Genomic DNA, 17,266 nt, shown 5'->3' on the forward strand with positions numbered 1-17,266 from the left:
ACAGGGATATCACAAAGATTAAATGAGATACTGTATGGCACAGTGTCAATACTAGTTCCACAAATGAAGGTTACAACATTCCTTTACTTCAAAAGTAAAATTGCATATACTCTACATATAATTACCACACAAGGTACTGTTCTGGGATATATAGGTAAACAAAACAGGTAAAATCCTTGTCTTTACAGAGCTACTTTTTAAGAGTATAAATAGCATTTTATTTAACATAATGCCCGGTGCATATCTGACACTAACTGAACACTTATTAATTTTACCTATAAGTATATATAAATATTAAACATGTATAGCATTGATAAATATTAAAATCTGCCAACTAGATTAGACCAACAATGAGATTCAGGTCAAACTTCAATATTCAGTATAAACAAAAATATAAAATGATTCTATGAAGTGTATGCATACCCTTCCTATAAGTTAACAACTAAAAAATAAAAAGACAGTCACAACCCAATTAAGCATTTAATAATGGATATTTATCAACCCTGAGACTAATATCAAGTCTTAGTCTACAGTTAAATAGTAACAAAAACATCTATTACATATTGATTTTATCTCAAGTTAAAATATTTGCCATGATTACAAAACACAATCCTGCCAAACAGGGCCTTATAATTGCTCAACTATTATAATAAATTGGCTAAATCTACTCACTTTTCCATCTTACTAGTTCAATACTTTCTTGCTCAAACATTGCCAGCTTGCTTTTTTTTTTTTTGAAGTAAGAGTTACAGATTAATTGAGATCATAGATGTTAAAGATTACTGCACTAAATATGGAACCATTTTTAATGCTATATTAATGATTAAAACAATGATGGCAAAAAGAAGATATGTTCTAAACTGCATCAAAAAATCTGATGGACTAAAGATAGGATAAATATGCTATATCTGGAATAGTTTAGGTTTACTATGACCAAGATCAAGAATGTAAATTAGACTATATGATGTTTGTAAATTCTTACAATATAATGGTATGATTAGCTTGTAAGAGTTTGAATATTAAAAAATACAGCTGATTTTTACATATATATGTATGTATGTTGGTACAAATTATAAAGATAATGTAAGTAATTAGATTTAATTTTCAAACTGTGGAAACTCTCTACTCAGGACAATTTATTCTTAAAAAGCCAGTCCTCCAGAGGTCTTAGGCCTGGCGTTTGTTAACCCTAGATCTAAGAGAGACATTCTGTAGATTAGTGATGGTATCTATATAATAAATAAAAGGATATATATTCTTCATAAATATGTAAAGGTCATTTCATGAGGTCATAGTAACCAGAAATGTAGTTAAGAGGCTATAGTCAATCCAATATTTATACATTAATTCATTTGAAAAATATATATAGAACTAGTATAGTTAAAAAAACATTGTGGGGGCTGAGGTTGTGGCTCAGGGGTAGAGTGCCTGCCTCATACACATGAGGCACTGGGTTCAAGTCTTAGCACCACATAAAAATAAATAAATAAAATAAATATATTGTGTCTATCTGCAACTAAAAAAATATTTTTAAAAAAAAATTGTGGTAGAAATAATTCCAAAATATACTTCATGCTATTATAAACAGACTATTAAGATTTCTCATTGGCTTTACCAAGAACATTTTTAGTATGCTTAAAATATTTATATATTTTCATGTTGTTGATCATAATATAAGATTATATAGGTTACTGTGAATGAAAAAAACTTTTCTATCTTGTTAAATATATATAATTCGCATGCTGGGTACGGTGGCACATGCCTGTAATCTCAGCTTCTTGCAAGGCTAAGGCAGGAGGATTCAAGTTCAAGGCCAGCCTGGGCAACTTAGCAAGAGCCTGTCTCAAATTGTCTATATAATATTTATATATTATATAGACATATATATTTATATGTATATTTATATATTTATATATATGTATGTATATTTGTGTATAAATATACATATATATTATTAGGGGCAGGAATATAGCTCAGTGGTAGAACACTTGCCTGGCATACAGGAGCCCCTGGGTACAATCCCCAGTACTGTCAAAACACACTCACACACACACACATACACGCATGCAAGCGCACACACGTATATAAAATTATTGTTGGGCTGGGGATGTGGCTCAAGCAGTAGCGCGCTCGCCTGGCATGTGTGTGGCCCAGGTTCAATCCTCAGCACCACATACAAACAAAGATGTTGTGTACGCTGAAAACTAAAGAATAAATATTAAAAAATTCTCTCTCTCTTTAAAAAAAATTATTGTAAACGTAAATTACATACGATACTTATATTGTTTTATAATATGTTCAGTATAAAAAATTCCTATAGGGTTGGGGTTGTGGCTCAGTGGTAGAGCATTTGCCTAGCATGTGTGGGGCACTGGGTTCGATTCTCAGCACTACATATAAACAAATAAATAAAGGTTCATCAACTAATAAAATATTTTTTTAAAAAAACCTATAGCAAATTTTCTACTGCTTGAACATAGCCTTGATACTGTAAGAAAGAGAGCCAGAAAACTTCCCAGCATCAAAGGAAGAAAATCAGAAACATCTGAATTATGAAAAAAAAATTTTAAATCATGGATAACTAAACAATAAAGATGAAGGCAACTAGCCATCTGTTTAAAAGGAGTCAGGGTGGGGGACACTCAGGGAATTGAAAGATGACTTATTCAAGTTCCCCTTAATGAACATTAATGATTATATAAATTATTAAAATATGAATTCCAAGTTTCAGTACGTTTTTCACCAATTTTATCTGTACAATCTACTATACTTTTTAAAAAAATTTTTTTAGTTGTAGATGAACACAATGCCTTTATTTTATTTATGTATTTTTATGTGGTGCTGAGGATCAACCTAGTGCCTTAAAAGTACCAGGCAAGCATTCCACCACTTAGCTATAACCCCAGCCCTACTATCTTCTTTTCTGAATCTGCCAAAAAAGGAGTTAAGGCCAGGTGAAGAATCACCACAAAAAAATTAAGCCAAATGCAAAAAAGGAGAGATAATTGCTTTTCCACATCAATATCCAGCCATTTTTTTTTTCAGAAAAAAAAGTTTATAGTAGAAAGAATTCTAAGTAGAGACTGTGAGCCCCCAAATTTGGAGTAAAGGGAGGTGAGGAACGGATGTGTGCTGGCTTGTTTCAGTACATGCTTCCTGAAACCTGATTAGAAGCGTGAATCCAGAAACCTACCAATTCTATTTGAAAACTCTCCATCTGCTCAAACCTACTTCATGTTCTTGATGTTAAACTTTTCTATCACTCCAAATAACTATCGAATATCTAAAGGTCTCTTTATGGTACATGTAATATACTTCTAAGTGTTTATACACAAGTACAAATGAGATTTATTACATATAACTAGCCCCAAATCTTCAAAGATAATTGCCAATAAATATGAATATTAATATTAAAAACATTCTACCAGGGACTGGGGTTGTAGCTCAGTGGCAGAGCACATGCTTAGCATGTATGAGGCACTGGGTTCAATCCTCAGCACCACATAAAAAAATAAACAAAATCATTGTGTCCATTTACAACTAAAATAAAAGAAAAAAAATCCCACCGGCCATGTTCTAAAATTAGATAATGGTGATGACCGTAAAACTCTGAATACACTAAAAACTACTGAATTGTATGTTTCAAATAAGTGAGTTTTATAATATGTAAATTACATCTCAATAAAGCTGTCAGGGGCTAGGGTTGTGGCTCAGAGGTGGAGCGCTCACCTACCTACCATGTGTGAGACACTGGGTTTGATCCTCTGCACCACATAAAAATAAAATGAGGATATTGTGTCCACTTATAACTAAAAAGTAAATATTTTATAAATAAATAAATAAAGCTGTTGAAAATTCAAAAGAAAATAATGTATGTGGTCAGCGATTATGCTTCAAGTTGCTATATAACAATCTCGTTGAGCAAATTGGCTTTATGACTTTTACTATTTTCAGCATTTTACTACTTTGGATTATGAAGGAAAAAACTATTAGTTTTATAAAACACTTCCCTGAGGGGCTGGGGTTGTGGCTCAGTGATAGAGCACTCACCTAACATGTGTGAGGCACTGGGTTCTATCCTCAGCACCACATAAAAAAAAATAAATAAACAAAACAAAGTATTGTATCCATCTTCAACTAAAAAAAAATTTTTAAATAATAAAATAAAATAAAACACTTTCCTGAGAACATAAGGTGCCCACACCAAGTTTTAAAAATAATGTCATTAATTTAAGTTATGTAAAGCACAGATACAAACCATATTAAATAATTAATACTTTATTAAATTTTAAATCTACTAAAATATTTGTTTTCATGATTTTGTACCCTAAACGTACGTGTAAGCTGGCCATCTTACATTTATTTTACTTATAATCAAAAGGTTAAAAGTAGAAATATGATTCCATGAAGTCTAGCAAAATTTAAACTGAGAAATCTGCATGGTGCAGTTTTGTCCAACACCTTCCAAAGCAAATAAAGTAGGAAAGGAATAGGAAATTGTCTGAGGCAGTGTTAATATCACTGGACCATTCCATATCATGTATACTTTATGACCTGTCATTTTTTGCCTACTATTTAAATTTTCTACCCTCTTTTTTATTTTCCTCAACTCATCTTTTCATCTTCCTAGCACTAAAATCTCCAGTTATATTCAACTAATAGAATTAGTGTTTTATAAGACAATTTAACATAACATACAGAAAATGAGCTCAAAGAGTTTACTGTTATCAAGTGCTCAACTTGCAGATAACTAAGGTAGAAGCAACTTAGTGAGACCCTGTCTCACTAAAAATAAAAAGGGCCAGGAATGTTGCACAGTAGGGACCCTGGGTTCAATCCCTGGTACCAAAAAAATAAAGAATAAAGAAAAGAAATTACCTTCAGACTACAAGGTGCATATAATCATGAATTTCATGATTAGGCCTAGCTCCCATCAAGATATCTCATATACATATGCAAATATTCCAAAATCTGAAAAACTCACAAACCTGAAACACTTCTGGTCCCAAACATTTCAGATAAAGCATATTCTGCCTTATGTTAACAGAGCCTGAGCTCACTTTCAGTTTTTCCATACAATTGAAGAACAGGACAGTCCTAAACATACAAAGGAGCCATCAATTTACAACTAACCTAACTGATGATAATCACAGGGAGATACCATGATTTCTTACTAATGAAACTTGGCATACTAAGTCAATGAGTTGAAGGAAACAAATGAGGAGAAGAATAAGCTCAAAGTGGAGTCTCCTTGTCTTTCTACTCTCAAAATGTAGTTCAAGATCTACATCAGAAAACTTGTACCTTTTATTTACAAATCATATCACTAAACTCAAACCTGAATAATCAAAATGTCTGAATGCCTATAAATTTGCATTTTAACAAGACTACAAAAAATGAAAAGGGATGGGGATGTAGCTCAATGATAGAGTGCCTTTGGGTTCAATCCTCAGTACTACCAAAAATGAAAAATAAAAATACTATAGAGGTTATTCTTTTTTTTTAAACACAGCTATGCTTATTTTTGTTAGTGTTTACATATCTTTTCCTGTCCTTTTACTTATTCACATCCTTGTTTCCTTATAATTAAAATGTGTCTTTGTTGCCTTCTATAAACAAAACAAAGCTAATATTAACTTTTTCAATTCAGTCTAATAATATTTTTAAAATTTTAAATGAATTTGTTGATTTATAATTAACATAATTACCAGTTTTAAGTCTAACATTTTGCTATTGATTTCTGTATCAATCAGCTTTTTTCAATGCTATGACTTAAGACCCAACCAAAACAACTGTAGAGGAGAAACTATAGGTTATTCTTAAACTTATTCAAACAATGGCTACTCGCTTAAATTCTACCTGCTCCAGCAAAATTATTCAAGGGGTAGATAGATACTGCTGCAAGTATTAACTAATACTAAGAAAATTAAATTCTTAATATATGATTATTTTATCCTCTAAGGAACTTTGCAGTGCTTTTCAAAAGACCGCAACTTAAAGCCTGAAGGCAGGGGTGAAGAAGGAAGATAGAATAGAGAGAAGTCATGCAGAGAAATTCGTTTTCTTGAATTTTTTTATTACTCAAAATAGAAAGAGAAATTATATAATAAGTGAGGAAAGAAGAACATATATAAATTAAAACAGTATTAAATACTAGTATATACACTTTCATTCAACTATAACAACAGTCTGATCATTAACTTATATATGCCATTTAAGAAAATGGTTATGGTAAAGCAAAAGTTTTAATAAGCTTTGTTTAGTGAGGTGATGAAAGATTAGTAAGAAGACATATATTCTGTATTTTTATAATACACACTAATTTTCCCTTTATATAAACTCAGAAAACCAATCTTATGAACTGAAACTAGAAGCTGTACTTTTAAGAAAGTATTACCATTTGGTGCAGTGGGAGGTGACCAGATGCCATAATATTTTGGCAAATATTTTCGAAGCTCTAGAAGAACACCATCACTACAATCAGCAGCATAAACCTGAAACAAAGAGAAATATAAAACTGGTTAGTTTCTTATTGTTGCCCTGCACATTTCTCAAACACAATATCACTGACTCAATTATCTGGTGTGAGTTTTAATTGGAAATAAATCTGGAGTAAGCAAAAAATATCACTATGTCTCCAATGAAAAGCTATGTGTTATTTAAAACACATTTTCCTTGGTTCTCTAATACTACCCTTTCACTGTCCTTTGGATTATTTCACAACAGTGTAAGTTGCAGGTAACTGACATCAAATGCAAAATAATTCTTAACCCTAAATATGTAAATAAGTTTTGGTCAGAGGAGATTCAATGAACAATTAACTAACTGCTCTCCATGCCCCAAGGAAGGAGGGAATTGAGTGCCTACTTAAAAAATCATCTCAACTCTGGAACCCAGAGTGTTTTATCCCTAAGCTATGTCCTTAGCCCTTTTTATTTATTTTTTTTATTTTTGAGACATAGTCTTGCTAAGTTTTAGAGGTTGGTTCCAAACTTGCAATCTTTGATCCTCCTGCCTCAGTCTTCCAGGTAGCAGTAGCTGCGATTACAGGCATGTACCACCATGCCCAGCTAATTTTTTCTTATTAAAAAAAAAAAAAAAATTGGGGCTGGGGATGTGGCTCAAGCGGTAGCGCGCTCGCCTGTCATGCACAGGGCACTAGGTTTGATCCTCAGCACCACATAAAAATAAAAAATAATGATGCTGTGTCCACTGAAAACTAAAATAAATAAATAAATATTTAAAAAATTCTTTCTCTCTCTTTAAAAAAAATTTATCCTTTAATACAATATAAGTCTTAATTCCATGATTTATAACCCTTAATAATTCTAGAAGATACTACAGATTTATGGATATCCTGGACCCAGGCTCTAGTTTTGTTCAGCTGAGAGCAGAGTACTATACTGAAACATGGGGAGTAAATAAAATTCTAAATACTGAACAGTGAAATATCATGGCTTCTTTCTTTTTTTTTCCACACAATAATACACTCCAAGTATGCTAGCAACCAAATGATCAAGAAAGAAAGACACAGCAAACACAACATTAGGACTGAAAAGGGAGTCAGTCATACCAGATACAGCAGAGATATCTTTTTTAATATCATCAAGAACTTTACCAAGTGGGCAATTTTCTATAAAAAAATAGAATCAAACTACATTTTACTATCACAAATTAAAAAATCTGAAAACTGTTAAGCAACTGAATCACTAGTTAAAAAAATGTATCCCATCCCAGGAAAGACGGAAGGGAAGACAGAAAAATGTGGACAGTAAAGGCTAGGGTGATAAAATGTGGACTCCACTGTATATTGAACTAGAGACCATTCTTGTTACTTTGTGGGAGGAAAAAAAAATAGGTTGCACTATGTCCATGTTTGGGGATGTTGTGGGAGACTGACCCTAAACAGGACAGACTAGTTTATCTGGTGAGAAAATTTCAAGGCAACAAAGCACTCAGGCTGCAACATGGGTATCACTGGTTCTGCTAGATTTGCATTGAGAACTGGGAACAAAAAGCAAAGGAGATAGATTGAAAAATTCACAGCTTGACAAGAAAAGAATGTTGAATCCATTAAGTCCCAAGTTTTTAATTCTACAAATATTTCAATGAAATTTACACAGGTACATCAAAATAGGACAGAAATCATAATCCAGAGCTTACATATGTGTATATGTACACAATGTTAACCAATAATGTAGTTATGCTACAATTATTATTATATAATAATTCTGAATTATTATATAACATACTATATTTAAGCTTTTATAGGTGTTGCACATCTAGGACGATGGGACAAAATAGGCTAAAAGTGCCTATTTTGTGGTCAAGGATGGTGAAGAAATTAGGGTCATTAAAAAAGAAGCCAAGGGCTGGGGATATGACTCAAGTGGTAGCACACTCGCTTGGCATGAGTGAGGCACGAGGTTCGATCCTCAGCACCACATAAAAATAAAATAAAGATATTGCGCCCACCTAAAACTAAAAAATAAATAAATAATATATTTTTTTTTAAAGGAGTCAAGCATTTCTTGCAAGTACAAGAAAATTTGTCCTGAGGACATCTCAGGAATCTGTGGGAACCCATCCATTACAGCTTCAAAGGTGTCTAAGTGAAAATTGTTTCAGACTTTCTAGGGCAGAATATTTTTTAAAAGACAGTTCCAGGACATTCTGCCCACCCAAGACCACCTCATTTATCTTTCCACTGGAATTCATTTCAGCTGACAAGGAACTCAGAAGCCAGCTGTCATGGTTTGAATGTGAGGTGTGCCCCAAAAGCTGTGTGAGACAATGCAAAAAGACTCACAAGAGAAATGACTGGGTTGTGAGTCTTGACCCAATCAGTGATTTAATCCCCCTGAGAGGGATTAACTGCGTGGTAAGAGAAGTGGTAGGGTGTGGCTAGCGGACATGGGAACTGGTACCTGGCTTTAGGTATATATATATATGTTTGTGTATCTGGCAAGTGGAATCTCCCCCTCTCTACTGATCAACCCTGTTTGCCTCTGCCACATTCTTCTGCCATGATGTTCTGCCTTACCTGGAGCCCAAAGGAATGGAGCCAGCCTTCTAAAGACTAAGACCTCTGAAACTGTGAGCCCTCAAATAAATGTTTCCTCCTTTAAAATTGTTCTAGTCAGATCTTTTAGTCACATCAGTGAAAAAGCTGACTGAAACACCAGTGCAGCCATGGTTCAGTCAGGCACAGGAACTGCTTGTGCTAACAGCAGACTTTGGTGTTATCCATGCAATACTAGTTTTGTAGGCAAGGAAACACAAGTGTCATAACATCACAAAAGCTTTCACCAAGATTTTGAACGAAAGTCTAGGAGGCCAGGCAGTAAATAATAAAGTCAGAGTCCCTGCAAGCTGCCCTACAGGGTGACACATGGAACTGTGAGAGAGAGAAGCCAAAGCTGTAAAAGACCCTACGAAGTTAGAGCTGCCAAGAACATGGACTTCCTGCTGAAAAAAAGCTGCAGGCAGTAAAGAAAGCCAGTCCAAGAGAACAGACATGTATCTTGCAGCCAGCAAGGCCATAAGGGCGAGGCTGTTCAAGCCCTTGGAGGCCCACTTCCTGCCACAGTGTGCCCAGGATGCCATACATGGACCTTAAAATTTAATGTTTGCCCTGCTGGGTTACTGTCTTGCTTTGGTCTGATCCCTTCTTTCTACTTTCCTTTTCCTCTCTTTTGGAATGGGTGTATTTACCCTGTGCCAATGCATCTTTCAAGTATGTAACTTCTTTTTTATTTGTATAGGGGCTCACAGATAAGAATTTCCCTTGAATCTCAGAGGAGACTTAAAATTAGACTTCTTTCTTTTCTTTTTCTTTTTGGTACAAGGGATTGAGCCCAAGGGCACTTGTATATTGAGCCATATCTCAAGCCCTTTTTTATATTTTGACACAGGGTCTTGCTAAGTTGCTTAAAGCCTTGCTAAACTGCTGAGGCTGGCTTTGAACTCAGGATCCTCCTGCTTCAGCCTCCTGAGCCCCTGGGATTACAGATGTGTGCCACTGCACCTGGCTAATAATTTTTATTCTAAATACTAATGTATAATTTTGTTTTGGGGTTTTTTTTTAAGTGATGAGGCAATAAAGTAAAAAACATTTGAAAATCATTGGTTGTGTGATTTTTTAATGTGATGTGTAGAACAGACCTTGGCTTATTCAGTACACGTTATTAGCTATTACTGTAGGGAAACTAAGAACTAGTAATTAATTCACTAAAATTCACACAAATTTTAATTAGTGAAACTAACTGAAAGAAAAAGAGACTTATTGCTTTAACTCTGAGCCATCATACTATATACACTGCCTTGAAAATAAGTGAGGAAATTGGAGATACCTGATGCTATAGTTTGAATGCTAAATATCCTCCAAAGGCCCATGTTTTAAAGGCTTGGTCTCCAGCTTGGTATAGTCAGCAGCTGGTAGAACATTCAAGAGGTAGATTCTAGTATATAGGAGGCCCTTAGATAATTGGGGGCATACCCTTAAAGGTGATTGTGGGACCCCAATCTCTTTACATACTCTTTTTTTTTTTTTTCCTTTTGCTTCCTGGGCAAGGGTAAGAAGTTTTGTTCCACCCACAAGCTCCTCCCAATTATGTGTTGCCTCACCACAACCTAAGGAACAGAGCCAATCAATCATGTACTGATACCTCTAAAACTGTGAGCCATAATAAACCTTTTCTCTTTAAAATCTGATTATCTCAGGTATTTTGTTACAGTAATAGAATATGAATACACCTGATAACATATTAGGTTCTCTAAATGCCTGAATATAGAATATACATATAGAATGGTGACCACATTTTGCAAGTCAAAACCTATAATTTGGTACAATATAAAAAAAGTGTACTTAGGAAAACATAGCACAGAATATTATAAATCAGGTTTGTTCAAAAAATATACAACGTATGGCTGCCCAAATATATACACACCCACCTATTCTCACCACACAAAGGACTAATATTGCCCCCCAAAAAACCCAATACTCAAAATTTATGACCTAATATCCCAGACAGAATACAATTTCTAATTCAAGGGAATGCATCTCATGCATCCTCAAAATTACAATTCCATACAAATTTAATGATTATTAAGTCTGCTTGAATATTCCAGATTGACAAATAAATATAACTGTTTGATGGGGGGAAAGGAAATTCTTTGCTTTAAGGCAAGTCTAAACTGCAAACAAATTTACAAGTAAGCCTACATATTTATACAGGTAATATCTCATTAGGGCCAACTGCTAGAATGTCTATGGTATGATAGAATCCATTTTACCAGAAACTGAGAGGAAAGGAAAAGAAAATACATTATTGTCTCTCCACAAAAACAGCCCTGAAAAATATTGTGTACTAAGAAAGAAATGTGTGTATTAAGCAAGAATGTGGCAACATTATTCAAGCATGATATCTAGATTACTGTATGCAATCTAAATCTCACTGGGACTTAATAATTCAGTATTAATATATCCACGGGATTTTAAAACCTGGAGAAAAATCAGTAATGGTTCATAGTCATACAACTAAATGTTAGAACTAAAATTAGAACACAAATTTGTACAATCCCAAAGCCTATGCTCCAGTAATATGTCACTTTTCACAAAAAAGAAAGAAAACAAAACTTTCACTTCATAGGAATCCAACACATTATCATAGGTTGAACTGTGCTTCACCGAAAGTAATATACCCAATTGCAACCCCCAGTACCTAAGATATATGAACAGTCTTTAATAATGGGGGCTGGGAATGTGGCTTACTGGTAGGCTGCTTGCCTGGCAATGGTGAGGCCCTGGGTTTGATCCCCAATACTGGGAAAGAAAAACAAAGTAATTAAGATTCAATGAGGTTATTAAGGTAGTCCCTAAGTTGTTATAATTGTGTTCTAATAAGAACAGGAGTATAGGACATGAACACACACAGGGAAGACCAGGAGAAGACAGAGAAAACAGCCATCTACAAGACAAAAAGAGAGAGAACCTCAAAAGAAACCACACCCCGATTTGAGACTTCTAGCCTACGAAACAGTAAAATAGTAAATTTCTGCATAACTAATCTGTGTTACTTTTTCTGGCAGCCATAACAAATGAATATACCCACCTATTCCTTTCACTGTTATCTATTAAACTTCTGATATCTTCTTCTGCTAGATGGTCCCTAAACTTAAGAGAACTTTAATAGGGGGAGAAATACTAGAAACATATTTAATATAGGAACAACGGAAGCACTCCCAGTGAAAAATTACCATGCACTTATATAAAGCATTCAGTACAAGTGAAAAACAATAGAGCCAAGCAAAAAACAAAAAAACAAACAAACAAACAAACCGTAGACCCTCAGTAACTCGGCAAGACCCTGTCTCAAAAAATAAAATAAGGCTGAGGATGTAGCCTAGTGGTAAAGTGATCCTGGGTTCAACTCTCAATACCCTCACCTGCCCTCCCCCACCAAAAAAAAAGAAAGAAAGAAATCACACATATATGCACTTGGGTTCTCTATTCAAATATATTTACATACCATGGTGAGTTAAAATATAAAGTGTTCTGGAATGCACAAGAAGCATTCCACATTGTATTGCACAACTGACAGATAACTTTCCCCATAAAGAACATGCATCATTTCTGGGGGCAATAATGAAAAAGAAGCCCTCAGTGATTTAAGCAATGCACATTTAGTATAAAGAATTACTAAGCAGCAATGATAGAGCAATCAGAAGATGTAATGAGAATTCTCTAGGATACTCTCTGGCTTAAGAAGGATAAACTTGGAAAGTAGGCATATTTCCTAAGCAGACCTCATTTGGTTCCATGCAAACCAAAATGCAAGGAACCCAAAAGAGACAAAACAATTTTCAAAAAGAACAAAGTTGAAAGACTCATATTTCTCAATTTCAAAACTTACTAAACAACTACAATAATAGAGTGTGAACAAATACCTAGACCTCATTGCAGAAGGCAAAACTGAAGCCCAATGGATAGCAGAGAAGTCCACTTGGTTAACCCACCCAGAGCTGGCCCACAACTGGACATGCATGAAGCAACCACACAGAGAGTAACCAAGAACACAGGCCCAAAGGAGAGTTGGTCTGTCATAATAGGTAGGAAACCTAGAATGCCTGATGTCCATCCCAGGATGGTGGCAGAAGACAAATATGAAGAGGAGATGACTATGAAGAAATCAGGGCACAAATTCATACACAGAAGCCCTCTGTGCTGGAAGTGCCACAAAGTGATAACCAGGTTGGGTCAGGGCTCTGTGGTCACAGAGGATACATATTTCCAGATATTCAACTGTAGCAAGAAACCCTCACCTATACTGTTGACCAATAGAACACAGATAGAATCATCAACAGATATTGCAGCCTCTTTCTCCTGCAATCTCTCTCTGATGCCTTCTACTGGGGATATTTAACAACGATCTCACTGTAAAGGAGAAATGCTACAAGAATTAAGTTCATTATCACAGAGGCAGTAATGATGGGTGAATTTGGAACGGAGAGGCAATAAATTGGTAACTGGAAGAGTGGTTTTACAGTGTCCCATCATTTAAAGAATTTTCATGTAAGTCTAACATTATTTGTTATTTTGAGCTAAGTTCTTTTAAAGTAGATGAATTCTTTAAAAAATCATATACAGCACTATAAAAAAAATACAGACCAACATCCCTTATGAATGCAAAATATTCAATGAAATACTAGCAAACCAAAGCCACTGACATATAAAAAAATTACAATTTATTGCTAAAATGAAAAGTTGACAACATGTAAAATTCAATCAACACAATATGTAGTATTAAAAGAATAAAGGATAAAACCACAATAGTTCCCAAACTAATGTAAAAAGTTCATAAAAAAAAAAAAAAAAGTTCAGCTGGCTTTTTTGGCAGAAACTGACAAGCTGATCCTAAGATACAAACGGAAATGCAAGAAAACCAGAACACCAAAAACAATTTTCAAAAAGGATAAAGTTGAAAGACTCATATTTCCCAACTTCAAAACTTATTACACAGCTATAATAAGAGTGTAAATAGATATCTAGACTAATGGAACAGAACTGAGAACTTACAAACCAGTCTGTACCAATATCAATTTGCAGCCTCTTGCTTCCAAATTCACCCTTCATTACCGGCAGAATTCCTTTAAGCATTTCTCCTTTACATTTAGTCAACTGATTTTGACAAAGCTACTAAAATAATTCAGTGGGGAGAGTACAGCGATTTTAAGAAATAATAATGGATGACTAGATATTCATATGCAAAAGGATGTTGGATGCCTTCTTCCATTCATAAAAATGGATCCAAAGCCTAATTTTAAGAGTTAAAGCTATGAAGCTCTTAAAAGAAAACAAAAAACATAAATCTGCATGACCTTAGATTAGACAATGGCTTCTTAGATATGATATTAAAGGCATGAGCAACAAAAGGAAAAAAAATAGGTAAACTGGGCTTTACCTATTCAAAACGTTGTTGGCTGTGGTGGTGCATGTCTGTAATCCCAGCCTACTCAAGAATCTAAGGCGGGAGGATCACAAGTTCAAGACCAGCCTAGGCAACATAGTGAGACCGTGTCTCAGAATAGAAAAGGGTTGGGGCTGGACGGTAGAGCACATGCTAAACTGCAAGGTCCTAGATTCAATTTCCAATATCACACACACACATACACATGAACACACACACACACACAAAAAAAATCAAGTTTGTGCTTCAAAGGACACTAGAAAGCAAATGAAAAGACAACCTGCAGAAAGGCATCTTTTCCATACATTGGAAAAGATATATTAATAGCAAATAAGATGAAAAGATGCTAAACACCATTAGCCATTAAAGAAGTGCAAATCAAAACAAACTACATTGAGATTAACATTTTATAATAACTAGAATTCCACTCAAGACAAAATAAGAAATGTTGGTGAGGATGTAGAAAAATTAGAACATTCATATAGTGCTGAAGAAATATAAAATAGTCCAGCCACTTTAGGAAACAGTTTTACCAATTAACCTAATATTTCCATTTCTAAGTATATACCAAAAAGTAGAAATAAGTCTGAAATACTTGTACATGAATGTTCATAGCACTATTAGCAAAAGCCAAAAGGTGCAACAACCCAAACATCCATAACAGGTGAGTGGGTAAGCAAAATATAGTATATATGCATGATGGAATGTTACTCAGCTATAAAAATAAATGAAGCACTAATGTATGTTGTAATGTACATAAACCTTAAAAACATTACAGAAAATGAAAGCTAAGGGAAAAAAGACCACATTTTGTCTTGACTCCATTTATATGAAATGGGAACAGGGAAGCCCATTAGAAAGCAGATTAATGGTTTAAGGTGCTGGGAGAAAGAATAATGCAGCATCGTGGTTTAATATGTAGAGTGTTTTCTTCTGGATGATGAGAATGTTTTGGAATTAGATACAGGTGATGATCACGGAATATTATGAATGTACTAAAAAAAATTCCTAGTCATAATGGTTAACCAGATGTTTTCCTTTCCCTTTTAGAGATTCACAATGCAGATTAGCATTTTTAAGAAATTCTATAGTAAAAACACTTATGTAAGTTAACATTTCTGACACTATGGAGACACTCAGTTAGTGTTTATCATATTGTGGGTCACTACCCAAGTTGAAATCAATTCAATGACTCAGAACCTTTGAGAAATGAAATAGAACAGAAAATACTACACTGCATCCAATACCATAAAAAATAAGCATTGTTTTTCATGAAGTTTTTGTTTCTATTATACATAGTGAACTAAAACAGGCTGTCAAACATATTTCTTACCGTGAGTCACCACTAAAAAACTGTGAAAAACACTTTTAATGCAACAAACAAATCTTACTTTACTTACCATATTATAAAATTCCAGCTCTCTCGGGCCCCTTGGAGGTGGCTGTAACTGTTTCAAAACTGTGCCATCTGGGTGTTGCAGTATACCTATGGAACAAAAATTAGAAAGTTTTTAGTGTTTTAATTATAGGGTACGTTAATTCACAGGATATATTTGTTCCAGAATAGGTAAACCACTGTCGTAAGTTTAGCGATTCAATTTTACTTATACTAGAAAATTTAACACTCAACAAACATGTTTTAGTACTTTATATGCAAAGCACTAGAACACAAATTCTAAATCACTTAGTTTTATTGTCTCCAACTGCTACACCCTTACAGTTCCCTCATATTCTAATAAATGTAAGTGTAAATTTTTATGAAAATACCTCCGTAATAGACATTCCATTAAAAACAAGAGACAAGTTAAAAGCAGCAGCACAAATTGATCCTGTTTTTATAAACACAAAAATAAAAATGCCAACAGTGGCCACATATGGATTTCCTACTTGGTAATGTTTTAGAAGTCTCTCCTCTATTTTAAGAAAGCAACCTAAGAAATTTTCCTGACTCTCATGAACTGTACACAGCTGTATAGATAGTACAAGGATATGTAGCCAATGGGAAAAGTGAGGGCTGAGGAGCAGGCACCAACTCTGGAGTAGGAAGGGGCACCTTTTTATAATCTGTTCATTCAAAGTGGGGAGTCTTTAACTCAACAAAAGCAGAGAGTTTCAGCTTAAGAAATACAGCAATCAATTCTGTTTAAGACCTACTATTGATTAGAAGGAAGGTAAATATTAATCCATTTGGATAAGATGAGTTTGTAAGCAGTTAAAAAGATCTGGGGACTTTAAGAGTACTAAAATATAACTAAAAATTATGAAAAAGGAATTCCATTCCTCGAGGTAAGAACAAGTAAATCCTTTGCTCCTCTGGTTATGACATTTTCTGTGGGACTAATGAAGAGTGATATACACATAAAAAGTCTTGATGAAAAGATTTCCAATTGTCAATCTCTTAGAAATAGAAGATGGAACTGTGCTTACCAGGGGCTGGGAGAAAAGGGAACAGGGGAATTATTCAATGGTTATAAAGTTTTTCTCGCCTAAAAGTAGTAGGTTAGGAGTTGCCACTGAGAAATCTGACCTCTATATAGTGTCCCCAAGGCTCCTACAGCCTTGAATGGCCCTTTCCCACCTGGCTTCCTCTGCTGATTGATTTTCTAGTGGGTTTTCTCCTGTCCTTGGCATCTTATGGCAAGAAACGAGGGCCTCAAGCCCCTATCCCCTATCTAGTTTGGCAGCAGAGTTAGATGTTGTACTGTGTTTTTTGTTGTTGTTTTATTTTCCTCCAAAATTAAAGAATGCAAAATTTTTTTAAAAAAAAAGCAGTTTAATACCAAAAAAAAAAAAAAAAA

General features: G+C 34.4%; 1 protein-coding gene across 4 annotated transcripts in view; it reads right to left on the bottom strand.

The window, feature by feature from the left end:
• Positions 1-17,266, bottom strand: part of Ipmk (inositol polyphosphate multikinase) — a 54,776-nt gene that overhangs the window by 26,913 nt on the left and 10,597 nt on the right. For 2 of the 4 annotated variants that reach the window (XM_015504676.2, XM_015504675.2), the window contains exons 2-3: positions 15,869-15,954; positions 6,398-6,494 (exon numbers count right to left, since the gene is read on the bottom strand). In XM_015504676.2, coding sequence (XP_015360162.1) covers positions 6,398-6,494; positions 15,869-15,954 — 183 coding nt within the window. Of the gene's footprint in view, positions 1-6,397; positions 6,495-15,859; positions 15,955-17,266 lie in introns of all 4 variants that reach the window. The other 2 variants (XM_048813920.1, XM_048813916.1) reach the window with 1 other exon arrangement.

The sequence above is a fragment of the Marmota marmota genome, unplaced genomic scaffold, assembly GCF_001458135.2.
Source record: "Marmota marmota marmota unplaced genomic scaffold, marMar, whole genome shotgun sequence".
Taxonomy (NCBI): domain Eukaryota; kingdom Metazoa; phylum Chordata; class Mammalia; order Rodentia; family Sciuridae; genus Marmota; species Marmota marmota.